Source organism: Stenella coeruleoalba (genome assembly GCF_951394435.1).
Source record: "Stenella coeruleoalba genome assembly, chromosome: 19".
In the NCBI taxonomy this organism is placed as follows: Eukaryota; Metazoa; Chordata; class Mammalia; order Artiodactyla; family Delphinidae; genus Stenella; species Stenella coeruleoalba.
Window position 1 is genome coordinate 35,755,574 of NC_137165.1, and position 22,334 is coordinate 35,777,907.

At 52.6% G+C, this 22,334-nt stretch overlaps 1 protein-coding gene across 3 annotated transcripts; it reads left to right on the forward strand.

Annotated features, from left to right (window-relative positions):
- The first annotated feature begins 588 nt into the window (after positions 1-588).
- On the forward strand, positions 589-22,085 carry MMP28 (matrix metallopeptidase 28). 3 transcript variants are annotated; one of them, XM_079904738.1, is made up of 9 exons: positions 7,855-7,872; positions 8,581-8,727; positions 9,069-9,148; positions 9,372-9,559; positions 15,272-15,496; positions 18,049-18,294; positions 19,651-19,800; positions 20,131-20,298; positions 21,129-22,085. In XM_079904738.1, exons 4-9 carry the CDS (start codon positions 9,400-9,402, stop codon positions 21,521-21,523), a joined length of 1,344 nt encoding a protein of 447 aa, XP_079760864.1. In that variant the 5' UTR covers positions 7,855-7,872; positions 8,581-8,727; positions 9,069-9,148; positions 9,372-9,399; the 3' UTR covers positions 21,524-22,085. The 3 variants fall into 3 exon arrangements, with proteins under 3 accessions (XP_079760862.1, XP_079760863.1, XP_079760864.1); XM_079904736.1 differs by lacking the exons at positions 7,855-7,872; positions 8,581-8,727 and adding an exon at positions 589-976; XM_079904737.1 differs by lacking the exons at positions 7,855-7,872; positions 8,581-8,727; positions 19,651-19,800 and adding an exon at positions 589-976.
- The last annotated feature ends 249 nt before the right edge of the window (positions 22,086-22,334 follow it).

Consider the following 22,334-nt stretch of genomic DNA (forward strand, 5'->3'; position numbering starts at 1 on the left):
ACACAGCTGCTGTCTACCTTTTACTGATATAAAATGCGGAGTGCATGATGCCAGGTACGGTGCTCAGTTATTTACAGGCATTCTCTCATTAAATATTCCCTATTATCACTTGATGTCGGTATTCTATTATCCCCATTCACTGCTGAGAAAAATAGGTTCAGAGAGGGTGAGTGACTTGCCCAAGACCACACAGCCAGCAGGTGGCTGAGACAGGATTCACACGGCTAGCAAAGAAGCAGATCAGGAGCTCAAATTCAATTCTTCTGACCCCAGCGCAGGGCTCCTTCTCTCACACCTCAGGGCCTCGGTCCCTGCCAGCCCGGCTGAAACCATCAATGACCCTCGGGTAGGCCAGAATCCCTCTTCATCGAAGCCTTAGGTAGCCACAACCGCCAGGAGAAGACGTTTCCTCCCCTGTCCTCCCCACAGAGATCCGGATCGACGGGAGGTGGCGGACTAGAGGACGGGTTCGCAAGACGACTGGCGCGGGGCGAGGCCACACAGCCTGCGGAAGAGGCTCTGGCACCGCCGCTTGTTCAAGGAGCCGAGGCGTGTGGGTGGGGCCGGAGTGCCGGGGTCCCGCCTCCTCCTCTCTCTTTCCCCTCCCTCCCTCGCCTCTAGGTCCTGGGCCGGCGGACCCGCGGGCAGGCACTACCGGGCTGGACGACCTCGACCCGGCTCCCGGCGAAGCGCCGCGGAGGAGCTGCCCGGCGCGGAGCCCGGGTACGGGCGAGCCCCTGCAGCCTTCCCCTCGGCGCTGGGCCGGCGCAGAGCTGGAGCATCCGCGGGGGCCCGGGCACGGAGGACCGACGGCCGGCTGCCCCGCGCCCTGTGCCCCGCGCCCAGCTGCAGGGGCGGCGGCGACATGTACGCGCGTGTCGGCCTCTTGCTGCGCGCCCTGCCGCTGCTGCTGTGGGGCGGCCTGGACGCCCAGCTCGCCCAGCGCGTAGGCCAGGAGCTGCGCAGGGAGGCGGAGGTACGCGGTGTGTGGGGGGCGGAGAGGGTCCGCGTGCTGGAGACCCGCCCGAACTTTGCAGTCAGGCCACCCAGCCGCCCCATCTGAGCTGACCATCGGCGTGACCCTCCCTTGTCCTCCTCACCCTTCGCACTTGCACACAAAGAGCCTGGGGCAGCATTCTCTCCCCTCCCACCCCATCACCCTACCCCACCCCCGAACACCAAGCCAGGGCTGGAACCACACGGGCAGGCGGATCTGCACTGATTTCCCAGGACAAGGGGAAGGGGCAGCGAAAAGATAGGATAGACATGCAAGAACTGAGGGAGAGGGAACCCCTACACCCCAGTTTAGCGGGGAGCCTCTGTCCCTCAACGCCTAGTCTGGGAGACTTAGCAGTTCATTCATCACGCGCCCTCCCCAAGTGTCGGACGCTGCGGAGACTCCCAGATTGCTGGCGAGAGCGTACTGCTGTCTGGCCCTGGCCGGGGACACAGGGAACAGCTCTGGCTTCCTGGGGCGGTGCTGCCCCTGACCAGCTGGGGCTAGTGAGCGCCCAAGCTCAGAACTTTCTGCATCTGTAAAATGGGTGAGAGTAGCACACACACTTTCTCTCTCTCTTTTTTTTTTTTTGGCTGTGCTGTGCGGCTTGTGGGGTTTTAGTTCCCCGACCAGGGTTTGAAGCCATGCCCCCTTGCAGTGAGAGCGCAAAGCCCTAACCACTGGACCGCCAGGGAATTCCCAAGAGTAGCATACTCTTAAGAGTTGCTTCTAAGGAGCTTTAAAGAGTGCTTCAGGACTGAACTGGAGAAAAGGGGGTGGGGAAGTGGAGGTGAACCTTAAAGATTTCCCATTTCATTTTCCTCCTTTGGACTCAACTGCTTGGTGTAGGTTGCACAAGGGGAATTTTTGTGAGGTGGGGTTAGAGGTGAACTTGGAACGTCTACTTTCTAGATATAGGTGATTGTAATAATATACCAGTTTCATTTCTTTCTTCCCCAAAGGAACATCACTGTCTGTGTTCTTATCTCTTCTCTGGATTAGAAACTGGGGTCACCACTATTTTAAGGAGAAGGGAGGCAAATAAGTTTTAAATGACTGAGCCCAGCACTTTGCCCTGAGACTCTTAACAGAGCATCTTTCCTGCTGTAAAACTGCCAGTTGTGAGCTTCTCAGTATCCCCACTCCCCTCCCCTAGAAGAGGGAGACATGCTGAGTTTAAGAACCCTGCAAAGTGAGGAGGACTGCCTCTGAACCACTCTTCCTTCCACCAGCCCTTTCCCATTACTGCCCTGGAATATTTGGAAATGACCCTGCTTCCACAAGGGGGTCCTCTCTCCAACTCCTTCACTCCCTCCCATCCAAGCACTAGTCTCTTGCTCTGTGCTCTCTGCTTTTGCACATTCGGGAATCCCTTTGTTTCTCTGAGTTTAGAGTCTTACAACATCAAGTGCAGAGTCCTCCTGGCCCCAGGAGAAGGCTTCTGTGTACCAAGCCAAGTCTTGTTAAGAGTTCCATCCCACCTCCCCCCAGGTCTGGGTCCCAGGCAATCCTTGGCGAGAGAACAGAGACCCTATCTCTGCCGCCCATGCCTGCGGTGGCCCCAGATGGAGAGAATTTCATCTTGGGGTGTGCTTGGGAAATGTAATATCTAGCCGATTAAGTCTCTTTCCATCTATTTAACATAACTGGGGGAAGGGGATTTTTTTACCTCTGAGAGCAGGGAATATTTTAAAAGCATAAAGAACTCTGGAAATGTGTAATGGGGGTGTGTCCCTATATGCATATATATATATGCAAATTGTGTGTCTGTGTCGGTATGTCTATGTGTGTTTCTGTATATGGTCAATTGCATGGGCTTCAGTGTCAGGCAGACCTGTGTGCAAACCATCAGTAAATTATTTAACCTCTCTGAGCCTCAGTTTTCTTCTCTGTGCTATGGGGGTTAGTAATGCTATTTTACAAGATTTGGGTGTGGTTTCATGAGATAACGTATGTGAAATACATTCTAGGCTTAGCATGGTACCTAGTATGTAGAAAGCAGTCTAACAAAGGAAGTTGCTCTCAATGTTGTTCTTGTTATTTTAGAAAACAGACCTTCAAATTAAAGTCCTGGCTTGGTGACTAGCTCTCCTAGAACAATAATACAGGACAAAATATGTAAGACAACAATTTTCAGCATTTGACAACAGGGCTATAATTCTTAAGAGATGGTGTTGCAGTTACTATGGCTACATTAAAATTACTTCAAAATGCAGTGAAGTAAAAGAACCACGTATTATGTCCATAGATATTGTGGGTTAGAATTTCAAACAGGGCACAGCAAGGCAGCTTGTCTCTGCTCTGCAGTATCTGGGGATGGAACCATCTGAAGGCTGTTTACTCACCTCTCTGGCAGTTGACACTGGCTGTCAGCTGGGGGCCTAAGTTCTTCTCCATGTGGGCCTATCCACATGGTCTCTGCATGTGGGCTAGTTTGGCCTGCCTCCAAACATGGTGGTTGTGTCTCCAAGCTGAGAGCTGAGAGAGAGAGAAAAGAGAGTGAGAGATGCAGAAGTTGTATCTCTTTGTGACTTAGACTAGGAAGTTGCATAGCCTCACTTCTGCTGTACTCCACTGTCTGGAGTCACAAACTCCAGGTCAAGGGGTGGGAACACAGACCCCACAGTTGGTGGGAGGAGTGCTGACGTCACATCGTAAGGAGAGCATGAGGATGAGAGATGTTGGGATCATTTAGGGAAATACAACCATCCACAGAAAGGAACCTGCACAAAGTGAGCCCCCTGATCACCCTGGCTCTTTGCTCCGGTTCATTTCCCTGACCGCAGTGCAGGGAGCCAGACCCCCAACAAAGCACAGCAGTCCTGCTGAGCTCATAGACAAAGGTCAAAGTTCAGGAGATGGAAAGAAAGAAATAGTAAAACAGCTGTGTGATCTTAAGCTTGTCTTTTCCCTTCTCCAGTCAGCAGATTCCTCTTCTGTAAAATAAGGGAGTTAAATTTCTTAAATGATTTTTAAGATTCTCTCCAGCACTAACATTCTTTAACTTTGGTATGTTTGTACGCCTTTGCCTCTGTGTGTATGTGTGTACACATTTCATCTACGTATGTCCGTGTCTATCTATCTGGATGTCTCTGTGTGTATTCCTGTGCCCTGCATGCATGGCTCTATGTGTCCCCTGTGTGCACACAAAGAAATAAAATCGAGGGCTTTCCAGAGTGGGCTTTGCCTTGCAGGGGACTGACTGCTTACAAAGCTGCATTGTGAACAAGTTCATTGTTGCCCACTTAGGAAGACTAGAGCTGCTCACATTAGTGAATACTGAGTTGCAAGATTGAGAGTTAATGAATGACATCATCACCCTGGCCCCCCTCCCATTCCCAGCCAGGCCCTATCCTGTTCTTGGGCAACACAGACTGTCCCGAGAGATCTATCTACCATGCATTGCCTGGACCTTCTTTAGCACAACCCGGCAATGTGTCCAGGACCTGCCCTCCACTCAGTAATCATGCATAACTGCACAGCTATTCCCAGTGTGCCAGTGCAACAGGAAACTGGGTAGTTTGTTTCTCCAGGGAGACACTGGAGCTTCTGTGGAGTATCCACCACCAGGTGCAGTGTCTGTTTCTCATACCACAGATCCATTCATTTTATTTTGTGTGAGTCAGAAACCCAGAAGCCCGGGCATGGAAGCCTTTCCCAAGAGCTCAGCTCTGATTCATAGGGGGCAGACGAGGCTCTGAAGTGTCCCAGAGGACCACAAGTTGATGGAAAAGCAGTTGCCAAGCCAGTCTGAAAACCAAGATATCTATTAATAGTAAAAGCTGGATGGTGGAAGCAGGGACATAGAAGGGAGAGATTGTTGGACAACTCCTGCTAAACACAATCTTGGTTAGGGCATTATTTTGTGCCTTAAACTTCGCCCCACACCCAGTGAGGACTATGGGTCCATACAGTCTGGTTATTTGGCATTAGAAAAAAATACAAGATGGGATCTGGATGGAGACTAGCCAGCTAATGTTCTCCAACTTCCTTAAGGATGGAAAATGAAAGAAGGCACGGGGATTACAGTAAGAGGTATCTAAGTTATACCTAGACAGAACTTTGTGAATATGGGACCAGGGACAAGGGAAAGGAGGAGAAGAGGAAGGGAGTCAGACAGAAGGGAAGGGGAGGTCTTTGCCCAAAATAAAGGAAAGGGGCGGAGCTTGTCCCACTGCCCAGAGAACTTCAGTAGGTTTCAGAAGTCAGAGAGCAAAAGCAATACTTTCTGGAAGCAGACGTTTGTCTTTGTGAAGAACACACTTGGGTGCTGTTGAATACCTGTGGCTTGTCATGGGAGATGTGATCCTAGTCTCTTTGGAGTCCCCTGCCTGAGCAGGTTCTTCCCTCTGCTCCATCCCTGGGCCTGCTCGTGGAGGAGACAGAAGGGATCCAGCTAGAAACACCCCCAGTTTTACCTTTTTTATATTTGAGGGCCATCTCCCAGTGGTGAGAGCAGCTTGGACCCTGCTCCTTTGGTTTGAAAGCCTCTGAGTCACTTGCTTATTAGGTGTCAGAGGATTTAGATTCAAGTATGAAGCACTACACTCCCTTGAGATTTACCTTCCTCATCTTTAAAATGGGAAGAACAACACGTGTCCTGCCTATGTTCTTGGAAGGTAATTGTGAAGCTCAAAGAAGGTGAGATACCCCGAAAAGCTTTACAATAGGCAAGAGCTCACTGTGCTCCTGACTACCGGAAAACGTTTTTATTTATGGGACATGGCAAGGTGGAACATCAGCTGCTATCCCCTGCGTCTTGACTTGGCTAATAATGCCACAGGTGTATCAGATGATAAACACGATCACACAGAGTCACTACAGAGAGAGTAGACTCATAATGAAACATAACATGAGAAGTAATAGATCGTAGGTGAAGCAACACGGTTTCTGCATGAGCTTGCAATTCTTTCATTCTTGGTTTCATTTTTTGCTGCTGCAATTCTTTGATATGGAGGATGTCACGGCCACTCTGTGGACAGGAGACTGGAAGCTGACCCCTCCTAGACTAATCTACCAAAGGTCCCTTCCAGCAATGAGGCTCCGTGACTGTAAATGGAAAAATAACGTTTTTAATGGAGCAAGTATCATAAAGCTTTCCCAGAGCTGCTTCTTGCTGGATTGTCACGACACTCCTGTGAGAAACATAAAGCAGTAGTCCCGCCCCCATTTTATATTTGAGGCACAGCTTTATATATATATAAAATTTTATATATATATATAATTATAGCTTTGCCATAGTTCACATAGCTAATCAGTTGCAGAAACAAGGCGACAATAAGAGAAGGAGCTGGAGTAGATCTTAGCTCTAATCCAACCCCCCCCCCCATTTTATAAAAGAGGAAACTGAGGCCCAGAGAGGCACAGGACTTGCTTAAGGACACACAGTTCACAGCAGCACCAAGAATAAAACTCAAGACACTCAGTCCAGGGCTCTTGCCCTGCCGGGTTAGTGACTCAGAGCTCCGGGGTTCATTTTGCTACACCTCATTGCTAGTCTAGCCCTGCTCAGTAATGGCCAGAATTTCCCCTTCCTTCAGGCACTGAACGGGCTGGGCTCTACACACACTCCCAGGACAAGTCAGGACGGATGAAGGACTAGAGCCCCTGGAATTCTGATGCCTCTCAGCTTTCTGGGTCTGGGGAGAACAGTCTTCATTTTCCCCAAACACCACAGCCACCCCCAGGGCTTTGCAGAGGCGACTCCCCAGGGAAGTGGCCCCAGCCCTGACCGAGTGGGTGAGGCAGGTTGGCGCAAGCTTTCAGACCTGAGCGAGGTGAATCACTGGAGGTCACAGCCCTCCAGCTTCCTCTCCATGCAGCTCCAGCCCTGGGCTCCGTGGGAGAGAGGATGGGTGGAGGACAGGGCAGAGAGAAAACCTGATGTTTGAACTGTGAGGCAAAGAGGAGCAGCCTGGGCACGGCTTCCATGAAGGGGGACAGCGGCGATCCCAGGTGGAGCTCGGAGAGCCCCCGAGAGAGCACAGGACACCCTCCCGATCCTGCATCCTCTCCTGGGATCCCTCTGCCACACTGTCACCTGCCCTACACCCCTGCTCTTTCTCCCAGGCAGACGAGCATTTCTCTAACCTTCGCAGGGGAAAACAGGCACGGCAAATGGGCAAGCAGAAGAGGGTTAGGGAGGCCTGCAGGAGCAGAGGGCATCTCAACCCTGCCTCCTCGTCACCCCGGGATGTGGGTCTCCCTCCACTCAACAGAACTTCAGGACACTCAGTATTAAGGGCCCCCTTCCTGTAATTAAAAATGTTTTAAGATATGTGCATAGTAAACATAGAATAAGTATAAGGGAGTTCTTAAGTCCTGATAACCCCCATTATAGCACTTCGTTGCTTTTATGGAAATATTAAGTGTCAAATTCTTAACATTTCTTTTACTCATTCTTTTGGTGTCTTTTGGCTGGTGTCCTGGATACTTGCTTACTCTGCCTTCTGGAAATTCAGCTCTGCCTTGAAACCCACAGGTCAGCCCAGGACTTCCCCTCTGATGGACCCCTGAAAAAAGCCTCCACCCCCATCCTGCCCTCCACCTACCTTGCCTGCCAAAGTCCCAGGCACGGCAGCCCAGCCAGGAAACAGGAGACGCCGCTAGTCAGTTTCCCCCGTCCTCCCCCCTCTGTCCAAGGCTTCCAAGTTCCTGAACGGGAGCCAAGTCCCTGATAAGGGCTGGGTGGGTTTGGGGGGAGAGGCACAGGGAGGGCCAGCCTGTTAGCCTGTGACCCAGTCTCTCCCAAGTCACTCACTCAGCAAAACTGCTTCTAAGGAAACAATTCGCTGACTTCCTTTAGAAAGCCACTCTGTCCATCGTCACCAAGGGAGAGGGAGGAGGCATGGAAGAGAACCAGGCACCTGGCTGGGGTGAGGCAAGTCTGAGATAAAGCACCTAGAATAACAGAGGTGTAACTGCCTTGTTCAAAGCACTTCCCGTCTTATAGATGGGGTGCATTCCAAAAGCCTCTTGTTAATTTCCCCACTAAGGTAAATCAACCTGATCAACTGTTTATTGAGCATTTACTATATACCAGACAACTATGCTAGATGTACATTGCTATATTTAATCCTTCTGAGAATCCTGTGGGGTTATTTCTGTTCTCACATTGTGAGTGAAGAAATGGAGGCTCAGAGAGGTTAAGTAGTTTGTCTCTGGCCATCCAGCAGGGTCATGGTTGGGAACAGATTCTTGATTCCAAGACCTGTGGCTATTCTATGATGCCACACTATGTTGAGCAGTAAAGAGTCTTCCAGATTAAGTCCCTAGAACTCCTTTAATCCATTTTGCATCCCCAAATGGTATACCTATGCAAAGGGAAAGAAGAAAACAATAGTGCTGAAATACTAATAAGTCAGCGCAGGAAAACAATAAAATGGACTTGGAAAGAGTTTGTCTAGAATAAGCGTTCCTTATGGAAAGTGACTTTATTGAGAAGAGGATGTGGAGGTCTCTGGAGACAGATATAACGAAATCCACAAAAAGGAGGCGGGATACTTGCAAAGGTTTAGAGGCTTGCCGGTCCTGGCTCTTAGTGTCTGGCTTCATTCCCAACTTGTGCCTTTTCCTTGACGCAGCAGCTATGATTGGAGTTGATCTGAGTTAAGAAATACAGCAAAGAAGAGAACAAGGAAGACAGAAAATTATTTCTGGATAGGTAACACAGCAAGGAGGGGTAAAAATGAAGAGTCGATGTGTGTCGCTATAAGAATTCAGCAGCCGAGGTGATTTTTTTAATCCATTGGTGGGGTTTATGGGTGAGAAGTGCAAGCAGGGAGCTGAGTGCATCATTCCCCTGAAGGGCAGGACTGCTGATAGGGATGGGCAGTGAGTCACACACTTCCTTCCACTGGCTTCCAAGAACTATATCCAGCTGATCTGTTGTTGGCCTGGAACTGAGTCCAGGTTCTGACTTTGATGCCAGGACTCTTTCTGCTATAGCTCATAGACCTTGTTGGGAAAAGGGATGAGCCTGGGCGTGATGTATGTGACACGGGCCCTCGGAGACCCAGGGAGGGGAAAGGGTGCCACACCGTGGGAAAGCTGACCTTTCTCTCTCCCCCAGGCATTCCTGGAGAAGTACGGGTATCTCAGTGAACCCGTCCCCAGTAGTCCCGCCTCCACGCGATTCAGCAATGCCATCAGGTAAGACAGAGGGATGTGGAGGACCTGGTGGTGCTGGAGTGCAAAGCTCCGGTCACCTCCTCCCTCCTATTAGAAGGCTGGTCTCCCACGTGTGCCCAGGGGGTCACACTCCATTGCTCCCTCCCTTGCCCCCAGCATCCTGCTGTCTCCAGGGAAGCTCCCTGCATTCATCCCCACCAGCCAGCCTTGCACTGTGGTCCTTTATCTCAATTCCTCCTAACAGGGAGTTCCAGTGGGTGTCCCAGCTGCCCATGAGCGGGATGCTGGATGCCGCCACGCTGCGCCAGATGAGGCAGCCCCGCTGTGGGGTGGCAGATACCGACAGCCAGGTGGCCTGGACCAAGAGAGTCAGTGCCCTATTTACTGGACGTCGGGCCAAAATGAGGCGAAAGAAACGCTTTGCCAGGCAAGGTGAGCACTGTTAAAATCTAGCTGGTCTGGGATTCCCCAGCGTCCTGAAGCCCCATGGCCAGAAAAATACGTCTCATCCTCGGACTGGGCTCTGTGAATAACCTCGCTCCCCTAGGGTGGGTGAATAGGACCTCTCAACCCAAGGACCATCTTTGTGAACACAGATATTTAAGTCAGAATTATGCCTGAATTGATGAATTTTCTTTTTTTAAAATTTTTCTTTATTTTTTCATTTAAAAAAATATTTATTTATTTAGTTTTTGGCTGCGTTGGGTCTTCGTTGCTGCGCATGGGCTTTCTCTAGTTGTGGCGAGCAGGAGCTCTCTTTGTTGTGGTGCGCAGGCTTCTCATTGTGGTGGCTTCTCTTGTTGTGGAGCATGGGCTCTAGGCCTGCGGGCTTCAGTAGTTACAGCACGGGGGCTCAGTAGTTGTGTCTCGTGGGCTCTAGAGCGTAGGCTCAGTAGTTGTGGTGCACGGGCTTAGTTGTGCCATGGCATGTGGGATCTTCCCGGACCAGGGCTCGAACCCATATCCCCTGCACTGGCAGGCGGACTTCTAACCACTGCACCACCAGGGAAGTCCCTAAATTGATAAATTTTCATGGTGCAAGTATTTTCCAGAGCAAACCCCATCAAACCCACTTAATGCCTTGATCAATTTGCTATGTAGGGCAGTTAAACCATTGCCAACATTTTCCTTTATATTTGACTGAAGTCATTTTCATCAGAATCGATGTTTTTTTCAAAAGCATTATTCAACAAAGATGGGATTCATCGATCAGTTTTATTTTGACCACAGCACATTTTTTAACAGCGTTATGGAAATACAATCCACATACCGTAAAATTTACTCAAAGTGTACGACTCAGTGATTTTTAGTATATTCACGGCATTGGGCAACCATCAGCACAATCTAATTCCAGAACGGTTTCATCACCTCAAGAAGAAACCCCATGCCCCAATGAAACGGTCACTCCCACTCTCCCTCTTCCCAGCCCCAGGCAACCGCTAATCAGTCTCCTCTCTGACTCTGCAGATTTGCTTACTCTAGACATCTTCACACTACAGTTTCTGCCATTGTGATTTTCCTTGTGTAGTTTTGGGTTTTTCCTTCCCTTCCCCTCCTCCACTTCCTCCTTCTTTGTCCAAATCCAATCTTCCAGGATCAGATGTTACAGATCTACGATTTATGAAGGAGATTTGATTCTTCTGTCAATTCTTCATCAATGACAAGTTTAACTGTGTGTGATTTTTTAAAAATTTATTTATTTTATTTTTATTTATTTTTGGCTGCATTGGGTCTTTGTTGCTGCAGGCGGGCTTTCTCTAGTTGCGGCCAGCGGGGGCTACTCTTCGTTGCGGTGCACGGGCTTCTCATTACAGTGGCTTCTCTTGCTGTGGAGCATGGGCTCTAGGCACGCGGGCTTCAGTAGTTGCAGCACGTGGGCTCAGTAGTTGTGGCTCACGGGCTCTAGAGCACAGGTTCAGTAGTTGTGGCCCACGGGCTTAGTTGCTCCGCGGCATGTGGGATCTTTCCAGACCAGGGATCGAACCTGTGTCCCCTGCATTGGCAGGTGGATTCTTAACCACTGCACCACCAGGGAAGCCCTAACTGTGTGTAATTTTAACATCTTGTTTGTACTAAGTCTAGTTTTCTCTGCTCAGTTTTCACAGTTTTCAAGATTCCTAACAAGGAATTGTTAGGGTTGCTCAGTCAGGTTCTCATCTCACTCATTTTACTGTGAGCGCTTAGGGCCATTGCCTCTTTTAATTTGCATTAACTACTCTGGCTGACAATACCCATTATGGACAGAATAAGTGGCACACTGTTTTTATTTCTTAGCTAATTCGTAAGGAAATTGTGACCTGTTCCCCTCAGCTGTTGGGGGATGTCTGTTTCCAGGTACTTGCCAATCCAGTTCCACTGTGTCTACACCCAGCCACTCTGGGTCCCCAGTACTGTATGACCGCATTCTGATAAAACAAGGAGGAGCGATGGGGTCCAGACTCTGGGCTCAAGATGTCCTTGGTGTCAACATGTTCTGCATCCCCCAGTGTTTCTGGATGGCAGAGGGGAAGGACAAGGTAGAATGGGGGAGCGGTGTGAACTGGAGCAGTGTCCCTGGATCCAGAGCTCTGAGTTTAGCTGTGTGACCCGGGCCATGTCACTTCGCTCTGTTTCCTCATCGGAAACAGCTCGTTCAGGTTGCAAAGGAGAGGCGCTGATTACTAAGGGGAAGGGCTTGTTGTGAGAATATGGTGGAAACTGGGGCAGCCCCGGATAGTCTCAATAGCGACACTTCCAGCCTAGAGTCGGTGTCCCAGAGAATTGAGACGATGCTTCCTGGGCACTCAGGACATGACCTGAGCATGAGAGATGTTTCCTCCAGGCAGCATCTCTTCTTCTCATGCCCTAAGGGAGGAACTGATGGAGTCCGTTTGTCACTGTCCAATTTGGAACATCCCTTTTGGACGGAAATTCATGCTAAGGCACCTCCCTCTCCATCTCATTATCTGACACTGACCCCTGGTCCAGACAGCAGTGGCCAGACTAGACAGAGAATTTCTCTCTCATTCACAACATGAACCACAGCAGCTTGAATTCTTTCCCTCCTGGGTGGGAAGACATTCCCTAGAAAAGAGCTGCGAGCTTGGCAGGCACCAAGCACTTCCTATGCCTTAGGAAAGAAAATGTAATAATAACATTTAATACATACTGAGCCTTTATGATCGTGCCAAGCACGGTTCTGAATGGATTAACTCATTTAATCCAATAACAACCCAATGAGATGGGTACCATTAGTATCCTCATTTACAGATGGGGAAAATGAGGGACAAACGGCTCGAGCAACTTTCCCAGGGCCACATAGCCAGAGCGTGGCCAAGCCTTCTTTTCACTGGGAGGACTGTGTGATTGCCGGATGTGAAAAAACCCAGAACGTGGGTAGGGGCTTAAAACGGGATGTGGATTTCTAGGCCAGTGACTTTCCATTATGTGGGTCAATGCTATACCGATGAAATTGGGTTCCAGGTTTGCCAGATAAAATACAGGATGCCCAGTTAAATTTGAATTTCAGATGAACAACGTAACTGTTTTGTTTTCACACACTTATACTACAAAAAGTATTTGTTGTTTATCTGAAACTCACATTGAGCTAGGCGGTCTACGTTTTCATTTGCTAAAGCTGGCAGCCTCATTCCAAGCACCAGCTCGGGACTCTGCCTGCAGGGCTGATCTTCAAGGTCCCTGCTCCCTCACACAGCTGGTGGAGGTGGGGAGCCCCGGGGCGGGGAGGGGGGGTGTATCTGGATGGAAAACGAAGGAGCAGGGATATTTATTGAGCACCCACCACATGCCAAGCAGCTTTGTGCTGCCTTTTCATTTGCTGTTTCACTTTTACCAGGAGGTGAGTCTTACCAGCCCCACTTTGCAAGTAAGGAAACTGAGGCTTGGAGAGAGTCTGTAATTTGATACGCGAGGTTGTAAGCAAAGGGGCTGGGATTTCAACCCACGTTCTCTCCACAGTATCAGTTGCCTTTTGGGAGTCAGGATCCCAGGGTCACGCCCCCCGACCCCAGGCAAGAGTCTAGCTCTCTACCCTTCCCCATCTCCTTTTCCTTCCCTCTTCCCTTTTGAATTTTGGAGCAAGGGTGTGGTGGCTGCAGTGCCAGGTGCTGCTGTGGCCTGAGGGTTGCCATGGAAACCAGCCCTGCCTGGTCGGGAGTTTGGGACGGGGGCCTGAAGTGACCAGCCTGCTCCAAGGACACAGACCTACAAGAAGACAGGGATGAGGGCTCAGGCTGCTGGCCAGGCGGTTCCTTTCTCACCAGCAGCCCCACCAAGGACCCCCCCCCATCCAGCTCTACTCTCAAAGAAAATTAGTCTCTCAATACCAGTCCTATCTGTCCTCCCTAGCCTCCCCACTTCTTGCCCATGGAGTGAGGGGCCTCCCTAGCTGCAAAGAGGCAGAAGGAGCTGCCTCACACTTTTCTAGAAGCTTGAAGGTTTTGTGGGGGGTGGGGGAGAGTCTGAGAGTTGGTCACCCATAGCAGGGTGTGAAAGAGCCCAGCGCCAGCCTGCCCTGTGCCTGGTGAAACTTACGATTCAATGAGAAGTGTTATTGGTACCTCGGGAACCCTCAGGCGGCGCCTCTGGCCTTCCTCCAGGCTTTCCTCCTCTGCCTTCCTTAGAATCCTTCCCTTTTCCCTCCCTGAGGGTTGGTCACTGGCTGGGAGGGGTTGGGTGGCTGCCAGGCCCAAAGGGGTGAGAGAAGGGACACCCCCAACCCCACTTCCATGGAGGATGGAGGGGGAGGGAAAGTGTGCTGAGCTCTTCTGCCAGCTGGAGAATTCAGGAGAATTTCAGCTTGCGCAGAGCCCCTGCTTTGACCCAGAGGAGGGACGTTTAGGCAAATTTATAAGGCTTGAGTCTTAGCAAACGGGCCTGCTTATCTGTGTGGTACAGTGGCCGGCGCACTGGATTTGGTGTCAGGGCCCGGGCTCAGGGCCTAGCCCCGCCACTCACTCGTTCTGAGGCCCTTCCTCCTGGCCTCAATTTCAGCAAACTAGAGCAGAGAGATGGATAAGGCGGTGGCCAAACGTCCGTGACGACACTCCTCCTGCCTGGTTCAGGCAAGGGTACCCCCAGGACAAAAAGGCAGGAGATCTGAACCTTCACCTGCCCCCCAAGGGGAGAGGGGGCCCTGTCCTCTGGCCTGGCCTCCTAGCACAGCCAGGCCTGCCCTGCCCACTCATCACCCACGCTCCAGGGACTCTGGTCCATTTGGGAAACTGAGACCCAAAGGCAGCATGATTCTCGGCTGCTCACGGGAGTCCTGCCTCCAGAGCTGTAAGTCTTCCACAGTTTCAGCCCCTGAGCTTGCAGGGCTCAGAAATAGCCCACGAAAAACTCTGGGATCTGGACCTTCTGAGCACCCTGGTCCTGGGTGCAAGGCGAGCTGCAGAGGGACACGGCTGACCTGGGGCTCGGGCAAGAGGCCAGAGTCTCAGGCCTCAGGGAGGAACTGCAGTTTGAGGCAAAGGAATAGGAACTCTTAACTAAGTGGAGATGGAAAAATCTCTCTCGGTCAGTGACAGACACACCCTTTGTTCTTATTTGTTTTCACCTCAGAGCTCTGCAGAGTCCCTGAGGAAGTGAGGGGGAGGGCCAGAGGTCAGAGAAGGACCTCGAATAAATGGGCCTTGTGGTCTTTGGTCAGCAGCAGGCCCAGGGCACGGGAAAGGGAGCTGGCAGGAGCGTGTGAGGGGTGGAGAGGAGGAAGGGGGAGAGGGCAGGCATGGCTGTGGCCCCCGCGGCGCCACTCCGACACGGTAGACAGGGGCTGGGATTCGCTGCCAGCAAGAGACGCAGCACGGTTTTCCAGCTCAGCCCAGATTGTAGGGAGGACGGCCCCAGACCCAAGACTCCTTCAGGTTGGGGACTCTTCCTGGGTAGAGGCTGCTTATCCCCTGTCATACTGGGACCTCGCCAGGTCGAGCCACTGGAGTAGGGACCGTGCAGGACAAGCGTAGTCTTGTCAGTCTGAGAGCAGTGTCTCCACAGCCAAACAGGGGACTTCCCATTTGGGCTGTGGTTCCTCCGTCACATCAGGGACTTCCTGGAGGAGGACCTATCTCCCCATCAAAAGAGTCCGCAGGGAGCAGCCCCAGGCTCTGCAGCAGGTGTGACTGATGCGGCCTCTCTGGGTGGCAGGCAACAAATGGTACAAGCGGCATCTCTCCTACCGCCTGGTGAACTGGCCCCAGCACCTGCCTGAGCCGGCAGTTCGGGGGGCCGTGCGCGCCGCCTTCCAGCTGTGGAGCAACGTCTCGGCGCTGGAGTTCTGGGAGGCCCCGGCCACAGGCCCCGCTGACATCCGCCTCACCTTCTTCCAAGGGGACCACAACGACGGGCTGAGCAACGCCTTCGATGGCCCAGGTGCTGACACAGAGCCTCTCTCCCACACGGCAGGAGGGAAACCCAACTAGGAGAGGCAGTCTGGGGAGGGCAGTAGAGCCTTCACTCCCTCTTTGGCCTTGGCCAAGCTGCAGCCCCCTCTGAAGAACCTTCAGTCTTCCCATCTGTAGAATGGGAACAGTGGTCCCTGCCCTATTAGGTGCCTCGTGGCTGAAGGGACGGTCACATGAGGTTCTCCATGAAAAGTGCTTTGCAAACTCTAAAGAGTATTATCTCTTTTGGGAGAACCTTCTGGGGTCTTGTCACCCATCCCCTGCCTCTAGTCAGGCCTGTGCCTCTCTTGTTCTCCAGGAGTGAATGTTCTCCAGACCAAGGCTCTAAAAACATCCAGAGGCCACCACAACCCCACTCCCGCCCTCCCACCACCCACTGCACAGTCACTGCCACAGGGCAAGAGGCCTTCTACCCTCTCCCTGCCACCTGCTTCACACACCCACAGCCCAGACTGTCTGCCCCTGACCTAAAGGCTTACGGCTGCAATGTAAACCGCTCTCCTCCCCTTCTGCCCAACACTAGCCTTCACAACCTGAATGCAGGCCATCTGTGCATCTCCTCCCCACTAGTGAGGTGAGGAGACCTGATCAGGCCCCTTCAGGGTGGGGACTTAAGCCCTTGTGTCCCCTGGGTACTTGGGGCCCACCTCCCCTGCAGTCTCCTGCTTTCCATCAAGCCCACTCAGAGCAAAGCCCACTTCCAAGCCCTGCTGCTGAGACCCAGGGTAGGACTGGGAGAGATTTAGGCTCTTCAAGAATCCACATGTAGCACCCACACGTGCTTGCCTGTAACTCACTTCACCCACAATATCTCCATGAGACATTGATATCCATACCCAGGTCCCCAGGTGGAGTCTGGTCACTAAGACGGCACTGGACTGGGAGTCAGCTCTCTGATTTGAGAGAGGTGTATTGTCTGAGTTCATGTCTTCTCCCTTCGAAACCTGCCCATCTGTCTCCCAGGATTATTGTGAGGGTTAAACAGAAAGGGCTTACATGGCTCGAAACAGCTTGGGGCATATTCAAAATTAGAAGCATGTATTCCTCCTACAAGTGACCAGCTCTCCACGCCCCAGAAGGCTCCCTTTAAAGGCAGCCTCCCAACTTTTGTCAGTCCCCTCTGGCCTGGGCTCCAAGAAGGCAACGCCAGAAGGAACTTCAGGGCTTCTAGGCCAGCATCATTGCAGTGCTGTCTGCCGACTCCTGCAGAAAGTGAATTGTGAGGGGGTAGGACCCTAGAAACTGCAGAATTGCATCTGGGGCCCACTACCAGCTTGAGAATCGCTGATCCAGCCCATCTCCCTCTGCTCACTCCTATTACAAGCAGGGAAGCAGGGAAGTAGAGACCCACACAGGACCCTGGCAGAGGGAAAGCAAGAGTAAAAGAACGCAAGAATATATAGACTTTTTTTTTTTTTTTTTTTTTTGCCCCGCTGCGTGGCATGCGGGATCTTAGTTTCCTGACCAGGAATCCAACCCATGCCCCCTGCAGTAGAAGTGCAGAGTCCTAACCACAGGACCGCCAGGGAAGTCCCCTACATACGCTTCTCTCTCCTTTTTTTTTTTTTTTTTTTTTATAAATTTATTTATTTTTGACTGCGTTGGGTCTTCGTTGCTGCACGCAGGTTTTCTCTAGTTGCGGCGAGCGGGGGCTACTCTTCGTTGCCGTGCGCGGGCTTCTTATCGCAGTGGCTTCTCTTGTTGCAGAGCATGGGTTCTAGGCACGCAGGCTTCAGTAGTTGTGGTGTGCGGGCTCAGTAGCTGTGGCTCGCTGGCTCTAGAGCTCAGGCTCAGTAGTTGTGGCGCACGGGCTTAGTTGCTCCGCGGCATGTGGGATCTTCCTGGACCAGGGCTCGAACCCGTGTCCCCTGCATTGGCAGGCGGATTCTTAACCACTGTGCCACCAGGGACGTCCCCCCTATATGTACTTACTAATAAATAAGCTATACCTACCCATAAATACACTCAGCACCCAGATCAAGAAACAACATTACCAACACCCCAGAAGTCTCATTAAGCCCCCTTCGGGGGTAACCACTGTCCCTACTCCTAGATCTCTTCGAAAGTAAGTAATGGTTAGTACCTGCGGTAGACACTAAGTATTACATGTAACATACACAAGTACACACATCCGTTTTTAATACTCAGAACAACCCCGTGAGGAGCAACTTCCTTATCAACATGCCCATTTTTCAGATCTAAAATCTAAAAGCTAAGACACAGAGAGGTTAAGCTATCTGTCCAAGGTCACACAGCTAGTAAGGGGATAAAACCGGGATTGGAAGCTAGGCAGTTTGGCCCCGTGCTCTTTGTACACCACGCTCCCTCTTAGGCTTCCAGGCCCCATAGCCTAGTCATCTGTTCATTGCTCCACACTTCAGCTTCTGCCAGACTTAATTAGGAGGGAAATTACTCATCAAAAACGCAGCCATACACACGCCAATGGCATTTGCGCCGGGCGGTGGGAAGTTGGGGGGTGTCGCGGGCTGCGGCTCCGCCTGACCTCCTCGCCGCCTGTAGGCGGCGCCCTGGCGCACGCCTTCCTCCCCCGCCGCGGCGAAGCGCACTTCGACCGCGACGAGCGCTGGTCCCTGAGCCGCCGCCGCGGGCGCAACCTGTTCGTGGTGCTGGCGCATGAGATCGGCCACACGCTCGGCCTGACCCACTCGGCCGCGCCGCGCGCGCTCATGGCGCCCTACTACAAGAGGCTGGGCCGCGACGCGCTGCTCAGCTGGGACGACGTGCTGGCCGTGCAGAGCCTGTATGGTGAGCCCCCGGCGCGCTCGCCACTGCGCTCTCCCTTGTCCCCTGCGCCCCGGGATCCCCAGGGTTCGGACACCGGCTTTTCAAATAGGATCCCCCATCCTAAGCGCAGGAAGCTGGCCTCCCCATCACAGGTCCTTCCCGATACTGAAGCTTCGGGCTCCCCTCAAATCTTGAGAAACCTCATCTCCTGCTGTGCTTCACCCGCATGCCTGGCCTCTATCATCCCAACCAATTCCTGGGCACAGCCCTCCTCTGCGTTCCAGTTGCTGATTCCTGCCCGACCAGGGCTGCGCAATTCCTCGCATATCCCTGCCCCATCATCCAGACCCAGTCCTCGGTCCCACCCAGACCCCAGAGCCCTCATTCCTGCTCCCAGCTCCAGTGGCTCTCCCCCAACATTTCCCTCTCCGTGAGCTGATGCCCACTTTCCCCCCAAGCCTGGGCCTCTGCCTGGCGGTGGACTTAGACAAGGTCTTCTCCCGCAGAATGAACGACTGGTGCTTCCCAGAGATTTATCTGGACCCCAGCCCGGGGCTGTGACCCTGAGTACCTGGTGTGGTGGGCAGGGCCAGGATCCCTAGGAACAAGTACCATTCCATCGGGGTCAGCAGTTGCTCTTGGGCAAAGCACTTCCCCTTTTAGAGTCGTCGGTTTTATCTTCTGGGGGAAATAAAAGGTGGGGGGGATAATAATTGAGGCCCTGCTTACCTCCCAGGGCTGTTGTTCTGGTGGATATGAACATGCTTTGTAGTCTAAGAGACCTACACAAAGGTAATAATAATAGCTGCTATTTCACGAGTGTCTACCATGGACCAGACACTTAACACACCCATGAGGTATCTTTTTATCCACAAATGAGGAGGATGGGGCTCAGAGACATTAGATAACTTGTCCAAGGTCACCCAGCTAGGAAGGTGCAGACCAGGATTCAGGAGCTGGTGCCGAATTCTAAGCTTGGTGGACTCTGCCTCATTCTCATAAGTGAAGTATAGTGACGTCATTATTATAACTGCTGTAATTATCACAGCCCAGGCCCCTGAACTCTGCCCTCACGCCATCTGCATTGTCCAGGACTCAGGGAAGAGGACCCTCTGCCCTTTTTAGTTCCAAACCCTTGTTTGGTTCCCCCACTCCGATTTTACCCTTTTCCAGACTGTTCGGCAGGAAAGAGGACTTCTGAGTTTGGTGCTATGGTTATAACACCAACAACCAAGGACAACTCTTAACCCCCCACCCCTGCCCTCCTTCCCTGCCCCTCATGTCAGATAATGAAACGAACCAAGGGGGAGGTCTCGAGCACTCAACACACCCCCAACCAGTGTGCGTTCTCTCCCGCTTCCCTCCTTCCCTGTGAAGGGAAGCCCCAGGGCGGCTCAGGGGCCATCCAGCTCCCTGGAAAGCTATTCACGGACTTTGAGGCCTGGGACCCCCACAGACTCCAAGGAAGGCGCCCCGAAACCCGAGGTCCTAAATATTGCCACTCTTCCTTCGATGCAATCACTGTAGGTAAGATGGTCCCGCTGGTTCCTTGCTTCCTTCTTCCCTCCTCCTCCTCCACATCTCCAGGGGTCTCCGGAGCTGGAGTACAAGGTTGGGGGATGAATTATAAAATCCAGAAATCCCAAGTCACAAGCATTCTGCAGGGCAGCAAGCCCACGCCAAGCAAAACGCTGCTTCCTGCTGCACTTTCCCCTCTGCCCCAGCTGTGCCTGCTGTATCCTCCCTGCCGCATCCTCTCTCGTCAGTTTGGGAAGCTGGGTTCTAGGGAAGCACCTTCCCTGGAAAGAAGGCAGGAGGCCGATGGTCACTCCTCAACTTTCTCTTGTCTCTGGGCAGATGGGCAACATCGACTGTACATATTTCAAGGGAACCAGTTCTGGGAGGTGACAGCTGATGGCAACGTCTCAGAGCCCCACCCACTACAGAAAAGGTGGGCAGGGCTGCCCCCCCATATTGAGGCTGCCGCGGTGTCATTGGAGGATGGAGACTTCTACTTCTTCAAAGGTACCAGCCCTGGGGCAGATGAGAAAATTGAAGCCTAGAGAGGGGAGGAGTCTGCCCAAGGTCAAAAGAGGGGAGGAGTCTCAATTCCATTCTGAACCTGTGGCCCCAGCAACTCTCCCAGGAGATTCCTTTAGTGATGGATTGGGGGGCACAGGTGTCACGGTTGTCCCAGAGAGAGCGCGGGTGGGAGAGTTTCAGAGAAGAGTCTAGAGGGAAGCAGAGGGTGGCTCTGAGCTCTGCAATGCAGCAGAAGGAAAAACCTTCCTTGGACTCCTGGCTGTGTGAGTCTGGGCCTGTCACTTAACTCTTGGAGCTTGAATTTGTTGAACGGGGAAAATAATCCCTCAGGCTTGTTGGGGAAGGAGGATTAAAAGAACATAATGTCTGAGGAATGTGCAGTATGAGAAAATTGTGTTCATTCATTGATTCAACAAATATTGAGTGCCTTCTACAAACTCGGCTGGAGGTGTTGGGATACAGTAGTGATCAAAACAAAATTCCCTGCCCTCACGGAACTGTTGGTAGTAATGGCCGTGGAGAAAGCCCCTGGACTTCCCTGAAGTCTACCACTCCCCTGGGAGGGCGCATGCTTCCTGCCTTGGTTGGGGAGGTTCCTTCAGAGCAACCTGCCCTCTGCGGACACCTGCTGGAAGTGGAGGCCACAAGAGTCCCTCCTCTACTGTTTACAACTGATCTATTTTGATTATCACAAATACTGACCACCTTGGACTCCAACATGAAGGGGAGTAGGAATATGGGGGGACAGAGGTGGGGTAGAGGACCAAAGGGCGAGCGCACCAACTCACGCTGGCTCTGCCGATGTCCCACAGGGAGTCGATGCTGGAGGTTCCAGGGCCCCAAGCCGGTGTGGGGCTCCCCACAGCTGTGCCGGGCAGGGGGCCTGCCCCCCCACCCGGATGCTGCCCTCTACTTCCCTCCTCTGAGTCGCCTCATCCTCTTCAAGGGCGCCCGCTACTACGTGCTGGCCCGAGGGGGGCTGCAGGTGGAGCCCTACTACCCCCGAGGCCTGCAGGACTGGGGCGGTGTCCCTGAGGAGGTCAGCGGCGCTCTGCCCAGGCCCGACGGCTCCATCATCTTCTTCAGAGACGACCGCTACTGGCGCCTCGACCAGGCCAAACTTCGAGCAACGCCCTCGGGCCGCTGGGCCACAGAGCTGGCCTGGATGGGCTGCTGGCATGCCAACTCGGGGGGCACCCTGTTCTGAAGATGCCCCCACCTCTTAGTGAATTGCTGGCGCGCTCTCGTGGCCAACGTGTATCCCCAGCCCCAAGGGCAGACCCTGTCTGGAAGCCTCTGAGCCTCCCTGCAGAAGTCCAGGCAGGAAAGTTCATCTGCATTTGTTCCCTGGAGAATGTCTTTGTGCTGTCAAGACATTGATCTTTGTGGGATCAATTCAACGAGAAGCCGAAAAGGATCCCAGACCCCACGGCCCTTTCCCCAAAGACTCATTCCTCCCCAGGCCTTGGGGATTTTGTTTCTTCCCCTAAAGGTGCAGTTCCTGTCCATGAGGCCACAGCACTGGGCAACCAGGAAGGATGCAAAACTCAATGGAGAAGTTGGGACCACTTTGCAAGACTGTCCCTTCCCCTCAGGGCCTCCCGGCTCTGTCCTTGGAGGATTGTGTCTTATTTAATCAGAGGCCCCACCCCCAGGAAGACTGAATGGATTGAGTACAAGGGTCTCCAACCTCAGGGGTCTCAGGACCCAGAACAAGAAGGAGGCCGATGCAGGCCTGCCGGGCCCTGTTTCTTTCAGGGGTTGGGGGGAAGGCTGGAATAAAGAGGTGCTCCCAGCTGGGGGGCCTGGAGGGGGGAAGCAGCCTTCCTTGGACACGTTTCCAGTGAGAGCAGGTGGGTGCGGATGCTACGGAGGCTGCAACCATGTTCTTCCGGTCAAAGCCGGGACCAGTGAGTTGTGCGTGTGTGTAGTTGTGATAGGGAGAGGGGCCCTGCCTCTCTCCTCAAAGATCAAAATATCCTTCGTCCACCTCATCCCCCAGGCCAGATGAAGGACCC

Excerpts from the sequence above, each read along its gene's own strand:
- MMP28 (XM_079904736.1), top strand. The coding sequence starts at position 866 with ATGTACGCGCGTGTCGGCCTCTTGCTGCGCGCCCTGCCGCTGCTGCTG. Across the intron at positions 9,149-9,371 it reads CGATTCAGCAATGCCATCAG|GGAGTTCCAGTGGGTGTCCC; the intron begins GTAAGACAGAGG and ends TCCTCCTAACAG. Across the intron at positions 20,299-21,128 it reads AGACTTCTACTTCTTCAAAG|GGAGTCGATGCTGGAGGTTC; the intron begins GTACCAGCCCTG and ends GATGTCCCACAG.